General features: G+C 49.6%; 8 protein-coding genes across 8 annotated transcripts; 5 read left to right on the forward strand and 3 right to left on the reverse strand.

The window, feature by feature from the left end:
* Window positions 1–5206: 5206 nt before the first annotated feature.
* On the reverse strand, window positions 5207–8137 carry FSUBG_4436 (Los1p; the record flags this gene model as incomplete). The annotated part of the gene is made up of 3 exons (XM_036682425.1): window positions 5207–5269; window positions 5331–7165; window positions 7219–8137. 3 exons carry the CDS (start codon window positions 8135–8137, stop codon window positions 5207–5209), a joined length of 2817 nt encoding a protein of 938 aa, XP_036540052.1.
* A 747-nt stretch (window positions 8138–8884) lies between these two features.
* On the forward strand, window positions 8885–10616 carry FSUBG_4437 (uncharacterized protein; the record flags this gene model as incomplete). The annotated part of the gene is made up of 3 exons (XM_036682426.1): window positions 8885–9076; window positions 9294–10035; window positions 10249–10616. The coding sequence occupies 3 exons, from the start codon at window positions 8885–8887 to the stop codon at window positions 10614–10616; spliced, it is 1302 nt and encodes a 433-aa protein (XP_036540053.1).
* A 386-nt stretch (window positions 10617–11002) lies between these two features.
* Window positions 11003–11689, forward strand: FSUBG_4438 (uncharacterized protein; the record flags this gene model as incomplete). Its single annotated transcript, XM_036682427.1, has 2 exons — window positions 11003–11201; window positions 11265–11689. The coding sequence occupies 2 exons, from the start codon at window positions 11003–11005 to the stop codon at window positions 11687–11689; spliced, it is 624 nt and encodes a 207-aa protein (XP_036540054.1).
* Window positions 11690–12718: 1029 nt separating this feature from the next.
* On the reverse strand, window positions 12719–14105 carry FSUBG_4439 (SH3 domain protein; the record flags this gene model as incomplete). The annotated part of the gene is made up of 3 exons (XM_036682428.1): window positions 12719–12782; window positions 12838–13957; window positions 14069–14105. The coding sequence occupies 3 exons, from the start codon at window positions 14103–14105 to the stop codon at window positions 12719–12721; spliced, it is 1221 nt and encodes a 406-aa protein (XP_036540055.1).
* A 942-nt stretch (window positions 14106–15047) lies between these two features.
* FSUBG_4440 (SFT1-SNARE) lies at window positions 15048–15394 on the forward strand (the record flags this gene model as incomplete). Its single annotated transcript, XM_036682430.1, has 2 exons — window positions 15048–15182; window positions 15236–15394. The coding sequence occupies 2 exons, from the start codon at window positions 15048–15050 to the stop codon at window positions 15392–15394; spliced, it is 294 nt and encodes a 97-aa protein (XP_036540056.1).
* Window positions 15395–15755: 361 nt separating this feature from the next.
* On the reverse strand, window positions 15756–17482 carry FSUBG_4441 (zinc finger Gcs1p; the record flags this gene model as incomplete). The annotated part of the gene is made up of 2 exons (XM_036682431.1): window positions 15756–17314; window positions 17365–17482. 2 exons carry the CDS (start codon window positions 17480–17482, stop codon window positions 15756–15758), a joined length of 1677 nt encoding a protein of 558 aa, XP_036540057.1.
* Window positions 17483–18342: 860 nt separating this feature from the next.
* FSUBG_4442 (transcription repressor) lies at window positions 18343–19003 on the forward strand (the record flags this gene model as incomplete). Its single annotated transcript, XM_036682432.1, has 2 exons — window positions 18343–18568; window positions 18621–19003. The coding sequence occupies 2 exons, from the start codon at window positions 18343–18345 to the stop codon at window positions 19001–19003; spliced, it is 609 nt and encodes a 202-aa protein (XP_036540058.1).
* A 2059-nt stretch (window positions 19004–21062) lies between these two features.
* FSUBG_4443 (3-ketoacyl thiolase peroxisomal) lies at window positions 21063–24313 on the forward strand (the record flags this gene model as incomplete). The annotated part of the gene is made up of 5 exons (XM_036682433.1): window positions 21063–21828; window positions 21886–22260; window positions 22942–22953; window positions 23010–23101; window positions 23156–24313. The coding sequence occupies 5 exons, from the start codon at window positions 21063–21065 to the stop codon at window positions 24311–24313; spliced, it is 2403 nt and encodes an 800-aa protein (XP_036540059.1).
* Between the last annotated feature and the right edge of the window lie 52 nt (window positions 24314–24365).

Here is a 24365-nt window from a genome sequence, read left to right on the forward strand (position 1 = left end):
TGCAGTGCAGTGCAGATGACTTCAGCTAACCTAAGGCTAGAATCAAGGGATCTGCTCTCGTTTGGCGGCTCTGGGGGCTTCTAGTGCTTGTTCAAGGAGGGTGGCAGCGGGCGCGGGGGCCTGGATTGAGAGAACAGTGGAACCGGGAGTAAGAGTGCAGGCAAAAGATAGAACAGTTGGGTATGTGAAGTGCAGATCTCCACGGCAGGAAAACTCCGAAGTCAGCTAAGTCCAAGAGTTAACGGGATGGACCTCTGGGCAGCGTATGGCAGTGCAGAGTAGAGCAGTGCGGTTCCGTTCTGTTCTGTTTGTTCAGGAAAGGTACGTTTCGCTTGTTCCAAGTTTAGGTGACTGCGGGAGGACCGGTACTATTTTCGGGGCTCTTCAATAGCGACTCCAGAACGGCAATACAGGTAATGCGTTTTGTTCGCTGTGTAGAGCTGATCTGAGATAGATGTCCTGGATGTCTCGAACAACGGAGATTCGGGCTTGGTCTTCGGATCCGGGATAGGAGGCAAGCTTGTTGGTGGCAAAATGCTACCTGTGTGTGCTATGGTGCAGCAGAAAGTTATCTCTCTAACCAAGGTGGTGCGGAGAAGGTGTCGATGAAAACCTATAACTTATTAGTCGCAGTTGTCATTGAATTTGGCCACAGCAAGAAAAAAGAACCAAGTGGTTGGCAAGGTTCACTACGCGTGCAAGGCAAGAAGAATAACTTCGTTAGGATAACATACAGCTTCAGATGAACTCTTGATCGAAGCGAGAAAAGATTCTGTGAGAAGCTAAGGTCGTAGAAATGCGTATGTGTGATGAAAGGTCATGGGGAACTAGCTCCGACCGGCAATGGATTTATATAGGTTTGACGGCATCCAGAATCTCATGCCTACACCTACCTTAGGTACCTACTTACCTACCTCATGGCAGCTACAATACGGAGTACAAAATACACAATACACAATACACACGTAGGTGGAGCAACCACCGGCACGTTTACTGACGCCCAAGCCAGGGAGAACTGCTCTTCACCGACTTCGGTGTATGACGGTGAGGTCAGATCTGTATGTAGCGAGCAACCGTAGAAAAGGTATAGAGGTACATTGGTATGGTTCCTGAATTAGAAGTTCCTTAGTTCGGGTCTAAAAGAAAGGGGGTAGCACAGGCTGGACTCACCTCACCCTCACCTCACATCATGGAGGGACCGGGGCACCGATGTCGCATCAAGCGGGGGTTTCCTCCAAAATGTGAGACGGGCAGACGGGATGGGAGATTTGTGATGGTCACAAGATCGATTGCCAGGGCCACTGGCAGGGTCATTGCATTTCCTGTCAAGAGATTGATCAAAGACGAGACTTGGACTAGACCACAGCAGAGGCGCGCATTCAGGCACGCAGAAGCAGTGCAATGTGGGGGAGCATTGATTACATGGTCTGAGACTTACCTTGGTAGGTAGGTGGCCTTTGTTTTGAATATTCAATAAATATGGGCTACCTTGGTCCTCCGCATTCATTCATGGGGGCTGTGAGAAGATTCTATGGTGTTTTACATATAGGTACCTAGGTAGCATTAACTACCTAAGTACCTAATAATTGAGGTGAGATGGTGTTGTTTCCTCTTACCTCCCGTCGTCTTGAAAGTATTGTGCCAGGTTGGGTTAGTATTTTTAAAGGCCCCAATTGACAATTGTATCATCGGGCAGTCAATCAATTGATACGCCTGCTATTTATTGTACTGTACAGCCAGCCGGTCCGGGTTTCTTCTCTCATAACCCTCCGACTTTTTTTTATTTTATAGGCTTGATAACAACGTGGGGTTCTCCGCTGCTTCTCAATGCCCACATCGGAACGTGCATATGCAGCTCTAATTCTGAGGTGACGGTCTAGAGGCAGCCTCTTTTCTCACCCTTCTATTACGTCTCACATTCACGTCTTTTTTTCTTCTCTACCTACCTAGTTAGAGACACAGACACAGACACAGACACAGACACAGACACAAACACGACACGACACGGCATCCATTGCGTGTCCTTCTCTGTTCAACGCCAATCTCGGACAAACAACCAGCCATTGACGCAGATGGTGGCACGGAAAAGACGCTTCGCACACTCGTCATCGAAAATTACATACCGTACATATCCAACGTCCATGATGAATGAGGTAGGTAGGTTGAGAGAGCGGGAAACAAGCATATGGGGCACCCAGGGATTCGATGCACCAAGTGGAGAAGATCAATTAGAAACCCAGATCCCACGTACAGCCGTGGGGAGCTATGGCGGGTCGCGGGGAGCCAGCTCCTAGCCTCTAGGGGCTCTTCGGGATGTTGCAGGGGTAGCTCTCTGGCTGAGCTGCGCTCTACGGGCTTGGCTAGCATTTTCTCGGTAGCTATTCCTGGGACCCCCACCTTTCGCTCTTCCTCCCTTTCAACCTCCTCCACAGCGGGCGCTTACATGTCACCGTGAGGTGGTGATATGATGGGATGTGACGTTTCCAACTCCTTTGCTGGAAGACTCGGGCAATGAAAAGACTGCCCACTCATACTCCAGGAGTCTCTCAAAACAAACAAAGTTGATGCAAGGTCTCATGCAGTCCGAGCGTTCCGGGGAATGTCTTGGCCTTCACCCGCCTATTTCTAGGCTCTAGATTGCTGCCCACTTGGCTTCGCGGCTGTCCGGCCACCGGCAAACAATTTGAGCACAGACGTGCACGTTGCCTCAACACCAAAGACAATTCAAATAGCAGCTTTCACTAACTTGTTGATGATGGCTGGCCTCTGAGCTAAACTGGCACCTCATCCGCTTGAGGGCTTGCAGTAGCTTAGTTTGTCACCAACCCAACGACAGGCTTTGTTCCATCTTTTCTAGGCAGACGAATTCTTTTCCTCCACCTTCTAACTTGGTACACCGCTTTCCACCTTGCCAAAATACTTACTTGCTGCAGTCTGCAAGTGCTTGAATAATGTGCGGTAATGTGCTACAGCTACAGTTTTTAGACCCGAACTGATCTGGGGCACGCACGCACATACAGACAGACAGCACATACATCTGATGTTGCGCGTCCTCCTGGGCCGACACCACGGAAGGTTTCAACTTTCAGTCCCGGGTAACACGGCCACAATCGCACTGATGTTGATGTTGATGCTGATCCTGGTCCATCCACTACCAGTCGAGTCAGTATTTCCTCACCGAAACCGCTCCACAAGGTGAGGGAGATGATACATGGCATGTGAATATCCTTCGACTCTGTCTCGTAATAGAACTTCATTCTGACCTCGAGATTTCCTTTTTGTGCCAGAACCATGCTCACAAAGATCCCTTCTATCCCCAACAATTCTCAACCTCTAATCATAGGTAGTCATAGATCATAGTGCTCAGACTACTGAGGTACTCACCTCTCTCGGTGTGCCATCCCACCTCCTTGGATAGACCAGGCTACACCTAGATAGCCAAGACAACATTAACACTAACCCACCCTTTGGTACCCCCCATTTGTCCATACCACCCTGACCGAGAATGTTCTCTCACCTTCTCAGTTCGTGGTCTGAACGATAGGAAACAATGACAAAGATAGCTTAGTTGTATCAGTGGGGGTTAACTCTTTTATTCACTAACTCTACTACTCTACTTTATTTAATCGGTCGCAAAAATGACGAGATGAAACCTCCTACGCTTTGTCGATGAGCATGGCGATCATCATTTGTGACTTGGTCCAAGCCAAATTTCCAGCATGGTGACTTTACGAAGAAACACCAAAAGACGGTGTATACATCAGACTCGTTGTATTTTTGCTAACTCGTTTCATCGATTGACTCCGCTTGTACCCATTGAGACAACAAAGCAAAAACAAGATATCAGACGATATTCGACTACCCCCCTTAGACGCTGCATCGCTAATTCTGTAGGATAGTCTAGATATTCTTGCGTGAGGCAGAGCGGACTTGGAGCTCCTTGGGTGACCCACATGATCTTCTTCGTTTACAACTGATCTGATCAATATCTGATGGGGGCAATTTTCTGGGACAAGGGCAAGAGAAATGAGGCACACTTTAATAAGGCCTTGACATCTTGTGAATAGCGTTGGTCCAATACTTGACATCACTTGGATCTGCAATATCAAGTGACCTTCTTTGTGTAAACAGTCTGACAATAAGCTACTGCGTGGTGTAGTATAAGCACTATCGAAATCAAAATCAAGGTTCCTCCTGTCCAACCAAGTGATCGAATTGTGCGAGGTTCACTGACATGACATGTTGAGGCCCATCTCACAACCAGGCACGCAATACCTTGCCTGCAGCCCTGCCCTGCCTACACCCTTGGAGCTATCGTGTGGTGGGGAGCTGTCAAGGGGACAAGGGGGCACCAGGTGCCCAGGCATGCATGCATTCGTGCGAGTTCCAGAATCCTCGCAGAAGCACGGCCCTTCCATCCCTTATCATCACCCATCACGACAGGCGTGCCCAAGTCTGGGGTAGTTGTTGTGTGGACTGGACTGGATTTCCCATGTCGAACTGTACCAAGTTGGCGAGGATAAACCGCCGTTATCGAGCAACCACAATGCAATTTATTTACTACCCTTTCCCCACATGCGCATAACGGCGGTTCCCGTGTGTTTCGTACGAGTCGTTTTGCGGCTGATGATAGAGCTGAGTACAGACTACAGAGATCTGGCGTTGAGATGTATGCACAGCAGAGGCACCGGCCCGGTTTTCAAAATGCGTTGATGGGAATCAAACCAGATGCCCGGGCCGGTAGTTGATTCTCCAGTGGAATCGAGGGTAATTGACTTATATCGCCGAATACTTCAGCACTGTCCTTACTGAAGGTATCAGGCCATGAAAGCATACGCCAATATCACGTATACAGCACTCAGACGTATGCGCACTTGATACATTCCCAACAGGTTCACGCGGCAAACATACAAAGCGACAAAGATGCTACACACTTCTGCAGAATGCATACTGTTTCTGTTCTTAGTCTTCGAGTTCAAAGATCTACCGCTCATCCAAAACCAGCCAGCCCAGAACGCCCACGGGCAGGGTATTAATACAAGTAATCCGTCTGAAACACATGGCATTCTGATCTCCATCAGCTTTCATTCATGTGAGGAAGCCTGTGTAAATCACTGCGAACAATGCCTCCTCAACGCAAGGTTGCTTGAAGGCATGTCGTGACAACGCCCCGTCTTTTCCCATTACGCCATCCTGCGAAACTGCATCATCGGTCCTGATCGTAATTCTCAATATGGACTAGATCAAGGAGTGATGCAATGTAAGGGCTCTGCGATCTTGATTAGTATAAGTACTTCATGGCAAACGGTAATTGTATTTGATAGACATACCAAGGCCCTGTTCTCTGCAAGGATCTCAAACAGTCGCGGTAGCAGAGGGCGAAAAAGAACTTCGTTCCAACCTCCTATTTCACCCACTTTCTCTTGATTCTTGACCATCTCTTCCTCAGCCTCCGTTTTGACCACATTGCGAGCAATGTTCCTTAGCACTAGCGCAGCGCTGAGTGGAATACCAGCTGCCTGGGGCGGGAGGTTTGGATTTCGCTCATCCCGTGCTGTTGCAGTTTCCTCGAAGGTCACAGCCATAGTCTTGGCGGGAATAATCCATGAACGCTCTGGTTTTCGACTGAGCGCATCGTTGGGCAATGCTGAAGAGATGTGCGTGTTGATGTGTCTCGCGAAATCCTGAAGGTGCAGTTTGGTGGACTTGGGATAGCGGGAGCACTGATCCCAGGTACAAATGTATTCCTTCTCGACGTTGTCGAATTGCCCCCCTTCATTTCGCTTCTCTCCCAGATGGTCCACGAGCATGTGCTCCCAAAGCTTCTCAGGCTGAATGTAAAAGTTGCCACATTTCTCAAGCTTATTGTTAGGATTTGAGGCCCAAAGGCATCGCCCATACTCCTTGCCATCCAAGCCAAGAGGTTTTGGTCTTGCACGGATGCCGTGGATGATGAACTTTTGTTGCGGATCACCAGGCTCTCTGAGGACCTGCGCGTTTGAATCCTTGTATACAGACGTACTGTTCCGGATGAAATCGGCAGGTGTGATAAGAGGCTGATTGATGACCTTGAGTGGTGCGACAAATGCGTTTTGGTAGGCCTGCCAGGCGGCTAGTTGTGTGACAAAAGAGTTATTGTCCTCCTCGAAGAAGCAGCGAACCCAACGGTGAACACGATCTGGCTCTTCAAGCTTGAGCATCTCCTGAAGAAGATCCTGAGGCATAGGAGCAATCTGGTCACGAGCGGGAATTCTTTGCTCGGGCACAAGAACAAACTCGCGTTGTGTCTTACGAGCACCATGAGCCAGGAGGCGTGCAAGATGATCAATGAGGTTTTCTGGCGTCAGAGACCGGACCAAGGTGTCCACGTTGGACACAACAGCAGTGTACTGATAGAGGAAATCGAGGCACGCGTCGATAAGCTCATCATCGTTGAGCAAAAGCCAACTGGAAAGTCGCTGGAGCACTTGCCCAGGAACATTGCTTAGCTTGTTGGTAGCCTCGAGATTCATGGAGATGCGCCCCAACGCCCGAAGAGACGTCAGAATGACACCGCGGTCGTCAGACGCCAATTGCTCCAACAATGTCCTATACATGGGGTCTTCTGAGTCCAATGTCATGAACGGCGTCAACTGCTCAGCAATGTCCAGGGCAAGATGTTTCAGTTCCACAAGAGAATCCTTCTGCGGTAGATTCAGAATGATACAAATGAGATCCTTGATGGGAGGGAAGTCTGATATGTTGTGAGCGTTTTCAGGCAAGGTGACCATGTTCCGCAACGTCAGGACAGCTTCAGTGATCAGCACCATATTGTCCGCAAATGGCTCAGTTTGCAGAATGTCGGGTACATCCTTCTCAATCAGGTTTTCGATACGCTCCAGGATATCTTTTGTCCCATAGTTTCCATCGAGGGCACTCGGGTCACTAGAGTCATATGGAAGGTTCCAAGATATGCGCCAGTTGACGTGGTAGAACAGATGTCCCACCTCAAGGGCTTTGTCAACTAGACCTTCGGCCAGACCGGGGAACGAGTCGAACTTGTACTTGTCACCTCGCTCAAACGATATTTTGACCAGATGACTGAGCGCAAAGGCTTGTTCAGCGGGAATATTTGATCGCAAAGCGTTCAGACACCTCATGTAAATATTTGGGCCATCAAAACCGGCTAATACACCTAGTTAGTGGGAGAAAAGCACAAAATTACGGGTGAATGCTCACTGCCAGGTTGCATCGGTTGACGAGGGTCAATGCGCGGAGTTTGGCGTGGCTTCTGAAACTCGGTGGGCGCATTGCTTGGGGTTGGCACTGCGCGCAGTGTTAGGGGTTTAGAAAATCGCGGCTGATAGGCAGTGACCAAGTTGGATGTATTCTCAGTGTTAGTTGGGTGGTGAAGAACCGAGGGACCTCGGTTTCCCTGATAATTCTGTTGTTGGTGCTGCTGAGGTATGTGCATGTTTGGGTGATGCGAAGGGGTCTGAGGAGGGTTCGCGGCCGGTGAGTTGGTACTGCTCGCATGGTGAGCAGAAGAATGACGGGTTGTTCGTGAAGGTCCAGTATCCGGTTGAAAGATGACACGCTGAGGAGGCGCCTCACGTAGTCCTCTGGAAGCACGCGCACTGGCAGCAGTGTCTGGCACGGGTCGCTCGCGGACGGGTGTACCATCGTCTCCCGAGGCCGCTGAGTCTGTGGCACCAACGTTGCTCTCTCTTTTCTTCCCCCAGAAATTCTCCCTTGTGCGTGACAACAAGCCAGCGCCTTTAGCCGTCACATCCTCCAAGATATCTTTTGGTGGAGGTTCCTTTCCATGTACTGTGCTGATCTCAAACGCAGCCAAGTTTTTGTAGAACTTTTCCTTCAACGAGAAGGCCGTGGAGGCTTCATTGTTAGAATATATACCCAGCTCTGACGCCATACGTCGCCATGCGAGCTTCTCCTCCGAGATCTTGTCATAACCGCCACTCTCTACGACGTGATTGAAGACCTTGAGCAAGTCAACATGCGTTGCGCCGACCTTGGGCTCTGGATCAAGTGTTGTCCCTCGCTTGGAATGATATTCACGGAGTCGCGACATAAAATCCTCGTATTCGGGCGTGCGATCTATCGTGTGCGGTGGCACTTCATTGCGAACGGGCGCCATATTGAGAGGTCGTGCGGTGAACTGATTATGCGCGGGTGGCTAGAAACAGGATACGAAATGCGCAGTCGCGAAGAAGGGGGAAAGGTCTCTTGTCGTCGAGCTGCGTTGAATGTCGTGCAGTCACGAAAGGTTTCCACGGACAGGCGCTTCCACCCAGCGTCTAAAAGGCTTAAATGGCCTCTGTATCAATAATTAGCTGGTTTTTAGAGATACCGTGGGTGCTTGTAGCTTGATCCACGAATCTCAAATCGCATGGGTCAGTCGCTGATAGTTTGGTTTGGCGCGGCGCGTCGAAGTTCTTGGGGTAAGATTGCGCTAGCTTATCTCCACGTGACTCTTAGTCACAACCTCCATGGTGGGGAAAATGGTTCTCTTGTTCGTTAAGGTAAGGTAGGCAGTGAATTAAGGTATTCATCACTTTACCTCAATTTCTCCTGACCAAAGTTGAAGTCGTTAGATCCTTTTTTTGAGGTGGACTTATCGATCTTTGCTTAAACACCCAGGTGCCTAGATAAGCTACTAAGCTAGCAAGAAGGATGGGTGGCCGTGTCGCGGCAGGTAGTACTTGCTTCCTACCTATCAAGTGCTTCGGAAGGAGAAGCCGAGTCCTCAAATCAAAGCCCAATTGCACAGCACAAGGCGCGTAAGACTGTGTCTCCTCGAGCTCTGACCCAAACTCGATCAAAACCTATCTCATTTGCTCTGCAGAGTATCTACCTATGCAGTCTTCCATTTTTGAGTTCTATCATGGCTGGTCCCCCAACTCCTGTGTCCGCATGCCCACTCGTTTACTTGGAGATCCGCGATGGAGCGAATGCCAAAGCCTACAACTCTTCTCGCCCATACAGTGCCTTTACTCTGACGATCGAGGGTGAAAGGCCCATCGGATCAGAAATGGGAATTTTGGTTCTTTTGATACATAAAGGGAAACAACAAGTGGTATGGACTGGTGGTATTGGGCTAGAGTAGGAGGCTAATGGGCCAGGTTTCCCTTCGACTCAGTGAAATAAAAGGAGGATCATCGTCCTCTGCAGAGATCATCAGCATCGATAATCAAACGAATCGAATCTGTGTATCTGTACCTAAGAAGCCACAAGCGCTCCTCGTGCAGTTTGAGGAAAAGAGAGATTTCAGTATAACTGTATGCTTGCTGCAGAAGGCTGGGTTCTTCGCTAGCGAGGCAATACCAGCATCTCTTGTAACAGTTCCTCCTCAGCCTGTATCGCAAACACACGATGCCATGTTTGACACAAGGCCGCGACTCTCATCAATCACTCCGCCGACTCTATTGCCTCCGAATCATTTCCAAGGAACTGGTGCTCCACCTGACTTCTCGTTCACCACCATGTTGAACGCTCCTTTACAGCCTTCGCCATTTTCGACTGTCCCGCCCTCTTACATGGAACAGACACAAAGAGCGCAGTCAATACAAATGCAAAACTATCTTCCAGGGACTCAAATGCGGCATACTAGTCCAGTGACGGCACAACTCAACCCATACCACATGTTCCTTGAAAGAGACGGCACACACTCACACATACCTCGCGTTGGGTCGCCTCTGAGGTACTCCTTTAACTCGCCACCGCCTCCGACACAGTCGCCCATCGGCAGGGCCGACATGGTGATGCCTCTGAATATGTCCACCACAGGCTCCCATGCGCGGAGTCTCCCAGTTCGTGAAAGTCCTGAAGTCGGCTCTTTTGAAAGTCGCTCGGATGTGGATACCAAGAGCTGTGATACGCGCGCAGACTTGATAAAAGACCTTTCGCTAGAACCGTTCCGTCAACAGCCATTGCACGACCAGGACTTTCGCAAACAGATGCCTCGACCCAGACAGTTGCCGTTTGATTCACGCGCAAAGACCGCCGCACCATATAAGAAGCCTGAGGTGTTTGCAGGTATACGATCGAGGCTTGAGAAATCATCCGACCCTAGAAAACCCAGGAGACCCCAAAGCCGATCTTTAAGGAGAGATCCAACCAATTCAGGGAAAAGTCAAAGCACCGAGACCACGTACAACACCACAAATGAGAGGTTAAACCAGAATAGTGGCAGAGTTCTTGCGTCAGAAAACACTGAAGATTATTCTAATGCAACTAACAGTTTTGAAGACCACCCTCTCAGCTCTAAATCGGCGAGTGCATTTGCGAGTGTGAAAGCCAAAGATGGTATGTACAAGGACGCCGAATGTCAGACAACCCTCCCAAAAGGCCCAAAAGTTTCAACTAGCTCCCATAAGTCCTCAGAATCAAGGCAAGGAAGCTCGGGCGTGGAGCTCCTACCATGGGTTATACTCAGTGACTACAACACGTTGAAGGATTTGAATCAAGCAACAACCCCGTTGGTTGAACAGTTCGGACAGGATGTTGCCAGGGGCGGTGATGCAGCTTTGCTTGCACAGTTCTATTCAAAGCAACTATGGGCAAGACGTAGAGACTTCTGGTATGAAAAGTTGCAAGTCATGGCCGGTGGGGAGTGACGACTGATTGGCGAGTTACCTGCCATATGAACGGATAGTTGGAGGTTAAAGGAAGGAAACTCGGACATTTGACTTTATTATGGGAGTTTAAGTGCTTGCAAATAGTTACCTTAGGTAGGCATCTGATTTGTTGCTGAGACTGACTCACCGTTCCTAATAATGAACTGTACCGACCACACCTACCTCGGACTCTCTCGCCTCCCCCATTCAACAACCAACCGAACCCCTTTACGTCCTCGGTCCATCCAACTTATCACGGCATCAAGGCGCCCATTAATACGAAGTTTATTCACAGGGCTCATTGTTCTTGCGAAGACTCCGCGCATCCCCATTGGTTAGAGTTGAGCTGCATTTCTTTCTGTATTGCATTCATCCTAGCTGTCACGATGTCGATATCAGAGACAGTCCTACCAAGCATTGAGGACCCAAATATCCTTACAACCTTTCCGAGCCCTGGCCCCAGTTCCAGTGACCGAGAGATAATCCAGAGTCCCGAGATGCAACGGGTGTTGGACAAGTTCCCCAGCATTGATATCGAGAAAGCTCTTGACATCCGGGCAAAACGGACACGCGAGTCCACCCAACGTAAGTTGTGACTTTGCATGTGCTAGCATAGTACGCACATGTGTTCTAATTATACAATGAAAGGCATTAGCAAGCGGCCTACTAGTCTTTCTGGCTGGTTCTGTCGAAAGCGAGGCCTGAGGAATCTCTTCAAAGATATTCCTCTCAACAATACCCAGGAGACGACCAACAAAGATTTCCGTCTCTGTCGAAACACCAGCCAGCGTCACGGTGATCAACACACGCTGGAATGGTTCGAGAAGAGGGGTAGCCATATTATGATTGTCAGTCGTTTTTCTCGCAATATGGGCAAGCACCGAGGTCAAACCAGACTCAAGCTCTGGACCAGGTTTCACAAAAACATACGAGATGTTATCAACCAACGAATTCAAGAGATCGAGAACGGTGATGGGGAACTTGCGAGAGCTTTCTACATCATCCAGGTCATAAATACACCCCAAGAGTTAGCCTGGCACCTCATTCGCAAGCATCCCTGGTCAAGCACCTAGTTCAGAATCATGGTCGTCCTGGCACAGTTGGTGCATTTCAAGGCTGTATTTTCTTTAACACCCTTGAGTGCTTTAAAATTAAGTTTTTCATCAAAGTTTTTATTAATACACTCTCAAGTTCAAATGCAATGATAGTTCACAAATGACAGATCTGAGGATCTACCTGTTCTTGGTACTACGACTGATCACAAAGTTAGCCTCTTTCCCCATTTACAGAAAGACTGATTAATACATGGCGTTTGATAAATTCAAAATATCTCTTTCTGAGTTCTTGTGTGAACTCTATTGCAAATGCCCGGCGAAGACTTAGGGTTTGATACCCTCGGCGACCGACTCATTGCTTGGACATAATAAGGACTAGAAATCTGCCTCAGGTGAGAAAGCCACCAGTCAAGAGAGCGTATTCATTGTGATCCCAGACTCTGGGTGCCGTTTGTCATTGATATAGAGCCTGGCATGTACAAACTTCTCAAGTGTATTTTAAGGGGTACGCTCATCCCCAACTGGCCATGATAGCGTTAACTAGATTGCGTGTGAACGGTTAGCCATGACGTACAGAATTTCGCTATCTCTACATCTATGTGGCAGACAGTCTTCATACAGTTTCTGTTGTGGTGCCTAGCCGTTATGGGCGCCTACTGAGTCTTATTGCGGTTCAACTATGGCAACAGCTATTTTAAAGTCGTAACCATGTTACCTTCCTAAAGCTCAAGTTAGGAATGTTCGATGTGTTAGTTTGATAGAGCTTAGATACCTACTAACTAACACATCTGCCATGCATTGGCTGGGGTCCATGAGCCAATGCACCGTTTACTAAACGCTCAGAGGTGACAAAACATCCATCTGCTACAAATGTGTAGGTTTTTTATAATCCAAAGCTTGTGGAGGACATGTGAGGTGTAAAACTGTTTAGTCTTTGCAACCGCCATTTTTCAAAATAGACATAAGACAAAAAAGCCGTCGTATTCATAAGGTATCCATCCGAAACGTGCCTCAAGGGTATTTAAATCGATACAAAGATAACAACCATTACTCCTTCATCTTGACATAGTTGCTGGGGAAAATGCCCGTTCTTGTGCCAATTTGTCCGGTCCTAGAGGCTGTTAGTTATTGCGACGGTATTTAAGCAGTTGGCGTTGGATACATACCACCAGTCGTTATCACTCTCGGTTCGCTTTAAAACAGTGATGACATCGCCCTTCTTGAAACCCAGATCACCTGGTTGATCCGCGTCAAAGTTGTACACAGCAACTGCCTCGTTCTTCTTAAGCATTGCTTGCTTGGCACCAAAGTTGGGCTTGGGAGCCGCTGGCCGTCCAGGGCCAGCCTTCTTCTCAGCGCCAAACCCTCCCGAACCTCCTGTGGGATTGTCATGATAAACGTAGTCGTTGTTCGCGCCGCCGCCAGAAGCAAATGTGCTGGAACGCGTGGGTCCGCCAAAGCCGCCTGGTCTGTCGTATACATCGTCCTGCCATGTATTCGATCGGCTGGGTCGTCCGAAGCTATCGTCATATGAGCCTGAGCCGGTACGATCGCGCTGGACGCCCTCGCCCATCGCGGATCCTCGGCGACCGTTCCAAACAACGTCGTCGTGCTGATCGTCGTATACAGGAATGTCGTTGTACATGGCGTCATCACCACCGCCTCTCATGCCATTGAAAACGCGCGAGTTAAGGATATTCATGAGAGGGGCAGCTTGAGGAGGTGGCCTCACAGAACCGGTGAGGAGCTGCTGCGCTGTAAAGCGTTGGCCGTACATCTTCTCGTTGGCATCACGGCGCTCAATAATCGCAGATCCCTCAAGGGAAACACCAGCAAAGAGGCCCTTGGTCTTGGAGTAACTGAAAATACCAGCGACACCTTTCAGCGAAGCAGCGCCGGCTGCTTCGGCGTTGCGACCAACGGGACCAGCTGCCAAGGAGACATTGCCACCTAGTGTCAAAGACCCAGCTTGGGCAAAGGATCGGACGGCGCTCGAATCGTTCAGAATAAAGACAAAATCGGTCAATTCGAAACCAATTTGACCACCGAAGCCGGCTCCGGCGGTTGCAATAGCGCTCGGGGCGCTCCAACCACCCTCGGGAAGTCGGGCGACGACAAGACCGCTGCCAAAACGTCCTGAGCCGAGGAACCCGGCCTTGAGAACGGTGATGATAGCAAGACCCTTAGCATTGGCGAGGATGGATGGAGGAATGACCTTGTCGGGACCGAAAGACTGGCGGGGGTTGATGAAAGAAGTCAGGATCTTGCCGCACTTCTTACATTCCGCTATTGGGGATTGTGTTAGCCATGTCTCGCACTTGAGCTGATCGCTTCATTGAGGAGTGGAGTAGCTCATGATGTGCGATCATGAGTGCAGAATTTGGTGGCTCGACTTACACGCCATAGACGACGGGAGGGGATTGTTGATGCCCATATTGATACACTAAACCAAAGCTCAAGAGATACAATACACAAACAGGGACGGGGATCGAAAGTTGTCTTCGCGCAAGTCGAAAACTGTTGTTGGAGGAGCCAAGAAGCTCTCAGTACAAGGGCGATGGGTGGGGTTGATACGATAGGTATAGTAGCCCAGCTTGTCCGGGTTGCGTCGTCACCAGACGAGTTACTGCTGCGCCTCGATGGTATATGCCAAGGAGTGGACGTAAGCAAACGAGTGTAGAATATTCTGCGGCGATATTATACAAGGACTTGTAGGATCGACAAAGCTACAAAGGAGGAAAAGTAGAGGTCTCAAGTCTGCACTATTAGGTGCAGACGTTGGGCATGCGGATTCACGGCACCTCGTAATGGGGAGCTTCCATGTTCTGTGGCGCAGTAATTCAAGTCGTGACAGCGTGAATACCTACCTACCTAAGTACATAACAATGAATCCACTGAACTTAGAGCCTTTTACAACTACCCAACCATTTTCTTTCATCAGGCCTTGTCTGTATGTAACATGTTGCCCCGCCTTAGGCGCCAGGGTACAGTACAGTTACATACAGCTTTCCTTTGGTGCATGGAGAAATCTCCAGTTTCTGGGCGGATGGAGGTGTGGCTGTTAGTTGAAGTGTGGCGGTGTCAGCAACAGAGTACGTACCAGTAAATGCCCAGCGCGCCCGCGTGAGGTGGCCGTGGCGGACTTTGGGGCCGACGGAGGAGGAGGTCGTCATGGCTATCGGTTTTGTGTTAGAACTCGAACCCCTTTCACAACTTGGCACTTGACATTTCGAGGGTACATTTCACGACGACGAAGCTATCTTGTCTTCTGCAAAGCGGCGACAAACAACACACACCAATCATTCTGTTCCCATAGAAAGCCAGACCGTACCGATAACCCCTGTTTCGCCATCCCTAACTTCCAGCAATCTTCACCATGTCCGAAGCCTACGAACGAGAGCGCCAGAACAATGCACGCCTGGATGAGCTCTCTGCAAAGGTCTCCGCCCTTCGGGGTGTGACAGTCGACATTTACGATAATGCCCGAGCTCAGGATGTCATCGACAACACCGTCCGTCTACCTCCTTCGGAAGCGACAACTTACAGTTTACTAACGTCCAACAGTCCGATACTTTCTCCTCCATGACCACACAGATGAAGGGTTCTGCTGGCCGCTTAACTCGCATGGCTGCATCAGGCAACCGTGTCGCTATTCTGAAGCTTTCGGGAATCGTTATTGGCGTGTTCTTGGTGTTATTCTACGGGGCTAAACTGTTGTTCTAAGAGCCTTGACACAGATGAAGTTGGACAAGGAACGATCCTAATACAGGGCATCAGTTGTGAAGGAAAGTCGGGTGTTTACCAGGTGGCATACACAGATGGTCGAGGGCATCCAAGTGTCCACAGCTAAAAGGCTAAGGAGTTGTGTCTCAGGATTTTTACTGTTTTCGCAGCGTTGGGCCGGCGTTATTTGAATACATTCACATTGCTTCTCACCCGAGCCAATGTCATAATGGTCGTACAATTTAAGCCATCCTGTTTCGCATCTACTTGACTCCTAACATGCAAACGCCAATCATGCCTGCAATTGTTTTATAGAAACCTCCGCCCCAAAAGCCATCTAGATGTTTCCAAAACCCACTACCTACTGCCACACGTTGGAGAACAAGTCTTCATCTCCGCCAAAGCCACCGCTAGGCTTGGCTTGACCACTACTGCCACTAGCAGCAGGTCCACTGCTTGTCCATCCTCCGAACTCCTCATCAGCCGATACCTTGGGCGATGCAATAGGATTGAAGCCTCCTGATGCCCCCGGGACGATGGGTGTATTGGCAAAGGCTCCTCCCGCATTACCCCAACCAAAATCACTCGCCGCGGGCTTTGGTGGTTCAGGGGCTTTCTGGACTGGAGCTGGGGCTGGGGCTGCAGGGGCTCCCCAATCACTTCCACCCCAAACATCAGCACCAGAGAAACCACCCATAGAACCGGCTGCGTTAGTAGTTGTCGTCGTACTGGCTGGCGCGGCAGCAGGTGGGCTTTGGGGAGAAGAGAGCTTAAAGACGGAGTTGGTAGAAGCAGCTGCGGGCTGTGGTGGAGGGGGCGATGTGGTCACAGGTGCAGAAAGATCGAAAAGGTCACCCATAGCGGAGGATTGAGCGGGCTTGGGCGCGGCAGGAGCAGCAGAAGCAGCCGGCGGCGGAGAGGAAAAGCCACCGAAGTTCGAGAAGTTGGAAGATTGCTGCTGGTGGGTAGGGGCAGCGGGTTGGGAGGGTTTGCTGTTGAAGAAACTACCTCCTCCTAGGCCACCGAAGGCATTGCTGCTTGATGTGGTACGACTGGCGGAGCTGAGGCTAGCAAAGGGGTCGGGAGCGGCGGGCTTGGGGGGATTCGAGATGCTGAGACCACCAAAGGCGTCGTTGAAGCCACCAACAGAGCCTTGAGACTGGTGGCTGAAAGTGGGAGAGGCAAGGCCACCAAAGCCTCCCGCAGATGACTGTTGCTGAGGTTGAGCAGGAGGTTGAGGTTTAGGTGCAGTAGCATATAAGGATAGGATAGATTGTTTCAAATCAGGACGAGACTGGCCGCTCGGAGCGGTACCAGTTGTGCTGGCCGGTCGAGGAGGAGCCGCGGGCTCGCCAAAGAAGTCGAGTCCGAGTAGAGAGTCCTTTGTGCTCGTTGCCCTCGGGGGAGCAGGCTCTGCCTTAGGAGCAACCTTCGCCGCGTGAGGAGCAGCGCTGCTTGACCGCACAGGGACAGGGTCTCCGCCGATAAGATCGCCCTGAGGTGCAGGGATAGATTTCGGTGCTTGTGAGTTGCCTAGGGATGCCTTTCTGATGGACTCCTTGCGCTCTATGACTTGCTTCTCCTTCACAATGCTAAGGGGTACATCGTCGTCGCCATCAGCATCTAGAGTAGCGGGATCGGGCATGGGGCCGTCCATAACCCATCGCTTGAGTTCGTACTTCGTTCGGATAAAGTTCTCGATCTTGGCTTCAGAGGGAGCATGGCCTGGCGCAAGCTTGGCCTCCCAGTATTTATTGGCGCGAGCGTTTCCCCAGCTCAGAACGCTTTGGAGTTGTTCATCGGTCCAAGAATCGAGGTCGACAGACTTGACTCGGCTGATGTGAGTGCCCATGCCACGATGGATGCCCGAACATCGGATACAGATGAAGACACCTAGGTTCCAGCTGGCCCATCGAGGATCTGAAATGGTTAGAGGGAATTTGCTAGCAAGCTCGTAGTCTAATACATACGCTTGTTCCGTTTACAATCAGAGCAGACCTTATTGGCCTCCAACTTGAGGAGACTCTTGATGGTAGCTTGGTTTTGCGCCGCCCGCTCAGCAGCGGGGTTCGGGGCTCTCCTGGACATGGTGATACTGATTGATGATAATACAGAGGGAGTTCGTTACGGGTTGTGGTAGAAGTCGAGGCAAAGGGATTCGAAGCGTCACTCTGAACGAGTGTTGTTGCAAAGTGGCAACCTGTTCGAAAAGGGTGTGCCTAGAATTGGATGAATGTTGATAGGGAGGTGCCAAGGTGGTCGGTGATGTTCCCTTTAGCTGCCCAGCGGAATATATGCAATGGATGGGCGGGGCGTGTAGGTACCTGACCCCTGGATTTGGCGGGGGGTTACAAGACTGCACCAGCCACTGGATGATCCCAGCTTTCCTTTCACCTTGTATCAATGATTAATTACTCCTTTTGTGAATAGAGTCGGGTCGAAGAAATTTACATTTTAAACATCTTGGCCTGCAATTGTCTCAAGGATACTCAGACTCATGGCTCACTCTTCGCGGGTAAAGTATCTGTCTCACATTTGAAATGAAGTTATCTTTCGGACTTCGATCATTTGGGTGAGATACGAAATATGGGGGCTGAAACCAAAGTCTTATCCTACCCGAAGAAAATAAGACTTTTTTTTTTGGCTTTCAGAGTAATCAGCTCTTAAAGTTGAATCATCAAATTGCCGGATTTGGAATTGTTCCAGCGTATTCGAGCGCAATACTCGAGCCGTTGGGCCACAAAGAGCGTAAAGCGGGATAATCAAAAGGTGGCTGTGGTAGGCTTAGCAGCAATAATTCGATGATGCAGATGATTCCACAGTTCGCAACCCATGATTTGTCAACTGGTTGCCACTAAGACCCGGGACTTATAACGTCTCTCTTGAAGGTCATGAATGATAACTCATCTTCAATCAAATATAAATAACCATATACAACTCCTTTCTCAATGCGCTTCTCTCCATTACTATCAACACTTTTCTACACTTTCTCAAATATCACCCGCGTAAGACCCCCTCTGCCTTCACACCTGGCCTTTCGACCTATTCCCCTTCGATCTATGTCTGGTATTCCTCTGCTGGGCGCTTTGTTTGGCACTTCATCCAAGAACTCTTCCAATATGTCTTACCCTGATCAACGTTCAAACGACGAGTGGCGAGCTGTCCTCAACAAGGGTATGTTCTTACACTGCTAGCATCTCTTCTGCAGAGCAACTAACGTTCGCAGAGCAATTCCGTATCCTGCGTGAGAAGGGTACCGAGCCTCCTGGTTCTGGAACGTTTGACAAGCACTATCCTGAGCAGGGTGTTTATACCTGCGCTGGTTGTGATGCACCACTTTATAAGGCGAGCCACAAGTTCAGCTCTGGCTGCGGCTGGCCAGCCTACTTTGACAGTATCCCTGGCGCCGTTGTCCGTCACGAGGATCGTGCTTTCGGTATGGCACGAACAGAGATTGTATGTGCCAACTGCGGCGGTCACCTGGGACATGTGTTCAAGGGCGAGGGCTTTGACACGCCAACTGATGAGCGTCACTGTGTGAACAGCGTCAGTCTGAGCTTTTCACCTGATGATAAGACTGTCAAGGATAGGCCTGAAAGCAAGGCTTGATTTGAAGTATCCGGTATCGGGAAAGACGAATGATGAGACGATGAGATGACGAGCGGCATTGGTACGAATGAGGAGTATATGGCGCAGGGTCCGAAGTGAGGTGGTACTTAGCTGAAATTGAAACATGAAAATATTGAACAGCGAACGGATTCTACAGTGACTGGTCTTAGAGCTCTCCTTCATCTGACTACACCGAGTTGGCCGTTGCACATCCCAACCCGCCTATGATTTATCAAATCATTTCAATCAAATCTCTCAGGGAAGTATAACCATTCTCCACGTTCTGCATCCCAATGTCGGAATCTTTGAGAGCACTGGTCCCAAGTCCAGTAGTCATCATCCATATCACCTTCCTCAGAGAACTTGATTTCGGGTGGTGTCAAGGCTTCTCCCTGTATATATGCTTCTTCGATGTCGGCTCCCACGGGTTGGTCCTCAAAGCTAATATCCAGACAACGTGTTCTTTCCTCCAAGCCATCGACTAGGAAAGTTTCAGACTTTCCACCAAGTCTTCCTTGAACATATGTATTGCTTTCTGTGTAAGTGTCGATCATCTCATCCTTGACTAAAGGTCCTTTTTCTCCGGTTCCGTTGTGTCCTGGAGATATATATGTCGAATTGTCTAGCCCTTTTTCAGAACAGGATATAGTAAATAATGCCGTGGAGACTCGAGGCACTTGACCTCCATAGACGGACTTCCGCTGAGGATCCTTAAGCTGTCTCTCACAAGGTTTCACTCTCTTGGATGCTTCCGCAGAACGGGCTGTACTACAATTATTTCCTTTTCCAGCATAAATATGGCTGGGCATGAGCTAAAAGGCATTAGTTCAAAGTCGTGTAACAGGTATTTGAAGAAGCATTCATACCTTGGCCAATGCATTGTAACAGATTTGTCCATTGTTTTCTTGGACATTCGTCCTATCTGTTGGACAGCGCATGAACAAGGCTTTGATAGTAATATTGGGGGCCATCAAATCAACCAATCTAATTGTTTCCCTGGCTTGATTCAAGTTTATACCTAGAAGATTTGTAATGGATTAATAGTAATTCTGTGAAAACAGCTTTCAGGAGGCCTATGGTGCAAGTTAGAAATAACGGGTATACTGAAGGCGACAATATACTGACTGTAGTAACTTCTAGTAACTATTGAACTTGAGTCTTCATTGATACCTGTCGAGTGCATAGTTATATGGACATTTTTATGTCCCAGGCTTCATTGAGGTGACTCGGAAGTGGGCGGCATTCAGCTTTGGGAGTCGTAATACATTACGATGACGAGGCGAATGTGTCATTCCATAAGGCACGCTACTTCGTAGTGGTTTACTGTGAACCTAGTCCTTCTGCATCTTGTTTCTGTCAGAGCCTGACGCCCGGTGACTTATGCTCCTTTGAGGCGCAGCACTGACAACACCATATACGGTTGCCTTTCAGATTGAGGTTGAAAAAGGCCCACGATTGTGACAAGGCGATGACAGTTACAGAAGTGGAATGTAACTGTGATTTAAACCCGCATCCGCGCCTCGTCAGAAGTGATAAGATGCAGTTCCTCGCTTTCAACCATGCGTGGCCAGTCTCTGTCGCACAACGCACAGAGGCGGCTCTTTATTTCACCGTTAGCAGCACAGCCCGCCTTCGATATGTCGGTAAAGCGAGGCTGTGCACGGCGACAAGCACCAGAGGCCACTCAAAACGCCTATTCTTTGGGTGTTTGATGGAAAAGAGGATCGAGGCAGACAATTGGACCTGTATGCCTCGGAATTAAAGAAGCGTGTTGTTACAGGGCCTAATCCAATGGCTGGCCACAGATATCTGTACTTTTGCTGCGCTGCCTGTCCACGATGTCGAGGAAAACCTAGCAGAGGTGATTTTACTCGGAACAAGCCTCATATACCTGTTACATATATTAGGTTGAATTTCATACCCCCGCTGCTACATTCTTCATTGTGTCTAGTTCCTGTTTAAGAACCGAATTCCCTGTTTTTCTTTTACAACATTTACTCTTTTTCCAGGCACTATTCTCTGCCTTATATCCATTTCTCCTACACTCTAACATTTACCAATGACTCCGCCGAGCAGACAAAGAAACCCAGCTCTAGCTGGTAGGCCTGGTCGCTTGAAACTCAGTGTGGAGGAAGCCATCAGACAAGCTTCCCCTCGCTCACGGTCGCCCTCTACACTCAGTCCTATCTCCAAGGATCGATCGAGGCGTCGAAGTAGTTCGTCTACTACTTCTCACACTGTTGAGTCATTCCGACGACGGGCCAAAAGTGACAGGTACTTTGATCCTCTGGGCTTTCAAACCCAGACGAATCAACCCGAAACTTGCATTACATTTCCACCTCTCGGCTCCCAGGACTCTTCGCCATTCCCTCGATTATCCGTGGATGAGTCCGCCGTTTTCACGGACGAGGAGCCTCCAAGCCAAGGCCAGTCTCCTATTTCTCCGCTATCAGGGCCCAACTGGCAGGCGCCAGCACAGCCTCTAAGAACTCAGTCAGCACGAGTCAAACATGAACAGATGATCCGAGTTACTCTCAAAACCCAGACCACTGAAGTACCATGTATTGCCAAGTGCTATCTCACTCGGGATTCGAGTGTCGTCGATAATGACTTTGCTCGAAACTGGGGCGCCAAGATACATCCAGTGCCCAAGCCTCGCTGGAAAGACGCCCGACACTGGTGCGAATTGGATGTAATCGATGTGGAAACAATTGGTAGTGTTCAAAAGCAACTGTCAATTCGGCTTGGCAAGCTTCCAGACCAACGGGTCAGTGTTGAGCTCGGCATTGATGCACTCAAGGCTCTACATCTAGTTGATGAGACTGGTAGGTAGAATGTCGTGCTGATTAGCTCATGTCAGAATGTAGCTAACCAAAAGATAGTACAGTTGTCTCGATCTGCACCTCCTAGCCAATATCTACCATGGACTGGCATCAGCCCTCCTTATATGCAACAGCCACAAGATATCCTCGGACAGTATGTGCTTACACCACCTGCGCCACAACAATATACCACTGGCCGTAATCGGGCCCTGACGGTACCGTCGATACCTTCTATCAGGATAGATACATCATTCGACACTTCACTTTCGGTACCAAAATCCGTGGGCGACTCAGGTTCTGGCGAAGACTCAAGTTCACCTTGGGATTGGGACGCTCTGTCGATAGCATCTCAATCATATCAAGAAGAGGACCCATGCGCGGCCTGGAGTCCGGCTGTTTCGGACTGCGGTGGCCTTTCCTCTTCTTTTGATACTTGTATGAAATAACAATACCCGACTGGGGGATTTCTGCTTGATCATCTTTGTTTGTTTGTTTGTTTCCTTTTCTTGGTGTAGAATGGCGTTGGTCTTGCTTGTATTAAAACTCTTATTATGTTTTCTAATATTGATACCCAGTTCGGGAACGGCGGTGTCACGATATCAGTTTCGCCAATCTTCAACGAGTCGGTTATTTCCTTGTGATAATTGGGGGACCACGTGCTTATAAGACTCAGATCAAATCGTCATTTTTTGGAGTATTTCTTACTTTGCTAGCCACCGCGTGACGCAAGAGTGATAGCAGTTGGAGAAGTTCCCCCGCGCTGAAAGCTGGGGAAATAACATGTGATCGGACACTAAAAAGAGACGCTAGTAACGCCAAGACTGGGGCGGCGAGATGCCTCGGTCGGTCGGTCGCACGGTTTGAAGTCCGTTCTTAGCTGGTCTCCATCTTCGGCCATTCTTTACCATCTTCTCCTGTGACAAAGCTGACCAAGCCCGAGTCTACTTCTACTCCTACACAACATCCGAGGTCTAACGAGATTTCTCTCTGTATAATAATCCTTCCTCCCTTATACTTTTTCTCCGCCTCAATCAACTTCTGTCCTTTGTTTTGCGCATTATACCCCAGTACTACTCATCTCTCTCCCTCAAACACTTATATATCCTTACATCATAGCAAAAATGGGTGGTATGTCTTCTCGTCGCACTACGATCGTCGCAAACTTGAACTAATTATTTTCCTAGTCACCGACAGAATCATCCAGATCGGAGGCCAGATCTCTGGCAACCCGACCGCTGGCGGTCGTGAGAAGATCCTCCAGAAGAACCCTGACGATGTATGTTACCAAGCATTACCGCATACGCTGTTACAGTTTACTGACCATACATAGATCGTTGTCACCGCTGCCTGCCGAAGCGCATTCACCAAGGGAGGCCGCGGCGGTTTCAAGGATACCCCCGCTGCTGATCTTATGGCAGGTGTTCTCAAGGCCATCCTCGACCGCTCAAAGATCAACCCTGCCCTCGTCGAGGACCTATGTGTTGGAACCGTGCTCGCCCCCGGTGGTGGCGCGACCGAGATGCGCGCTGCCAGCTTGGTCGCCGGTTTCCCTGAATCTATCGCCGTTCGAACTCTCAACCGACAGTGCTCTTCTGGTCTCCAGGCTACCGTCGATGTCGCCAACCAGATCAAGACTGGCATGATCGATATTGGTATTGGTGCTGGTGTTGAGAGCATGTCCCTGAACTATGGCCCTGGCGCTGTCTCCGAATTCTCGGAAGCCTTTGAGAACCACCCCGAGGCTGCCAACTGCAAGGTGCCCATGGGTGTCCTCTCTGAGCAGATGGCCAAGGACCTCAACGTCACCCGAGCTGCACAGGACGCCTTTGCTGCCTCATCATACCAGAAGGCTGTCAAGGCCCAAAAAGCGGGACTCTTTGACGAGGAGATTGCTCCTCTCAAGGTCAAGTTCGAGGACAAGGACGGTAACACCAAGGAGATTACCGTCTCCAAGGATGATGGTGTCCGCGATGGTATCACTGCTGAGTCTCTGGGCAAGATCCGTCCTGCTTTTGCTAAGGACGGTTCTATCCATGCTGGTAACGCCAGTCAGATTTCCGACGGTGCCGCCGCTGTCCTTCTCATGAAGCGATCTACTGCCGAGAAGCTTGGACAGAAGATTCTCGGCAAGTACGTGTGCGCCTCGATCGTCGGTGTCAAGCCCCTTCTTATGGGACAGGGCCCCTGGAAGGCTATCCCCAAGGCTCTCGACCTTGCCGGCATCTCCAAGGATGATGTCGATATCTGGGAGATCAACGAGGCTTTTGCCAGCCAGTGCTTGTGGTGTGCCAACGAGCTGGGTATTCCCCAAGAGAAGATCAACCCCAAGGGAGGTGCTATTGCCTTTGGCCATCCCCTAGGCTGCACTGGTGCCCGGCAGGTCTCTACTCTTCTATATGAGTTGAAGCGAACAGGCCAAAAGGTTGGCGCAACATCTATGTGTATAGGAACTGGTATGGGTATGGCCGCTATCTGGGTTGCCGAGTAGAGTTTGTGTACAAATATTTACAGCATGTATTAAGAGCATTTAGTATTTATCT

This window comes from Fusarium subglutinans (genome assembly GCF_013396075.1).
Source record: "Fusarium subglutinans strain NRRL 66333 chromosome Unknown NRRL66333_c0000040, whole genome shotgun sequence".
Classification (NCBI taxonomy): Eukaryota; Fungi; Ascomycota; class Sordariomycetes; order Hypocreales; family Nectriaceae; genus Fusarium; species Fusarium subglutinans.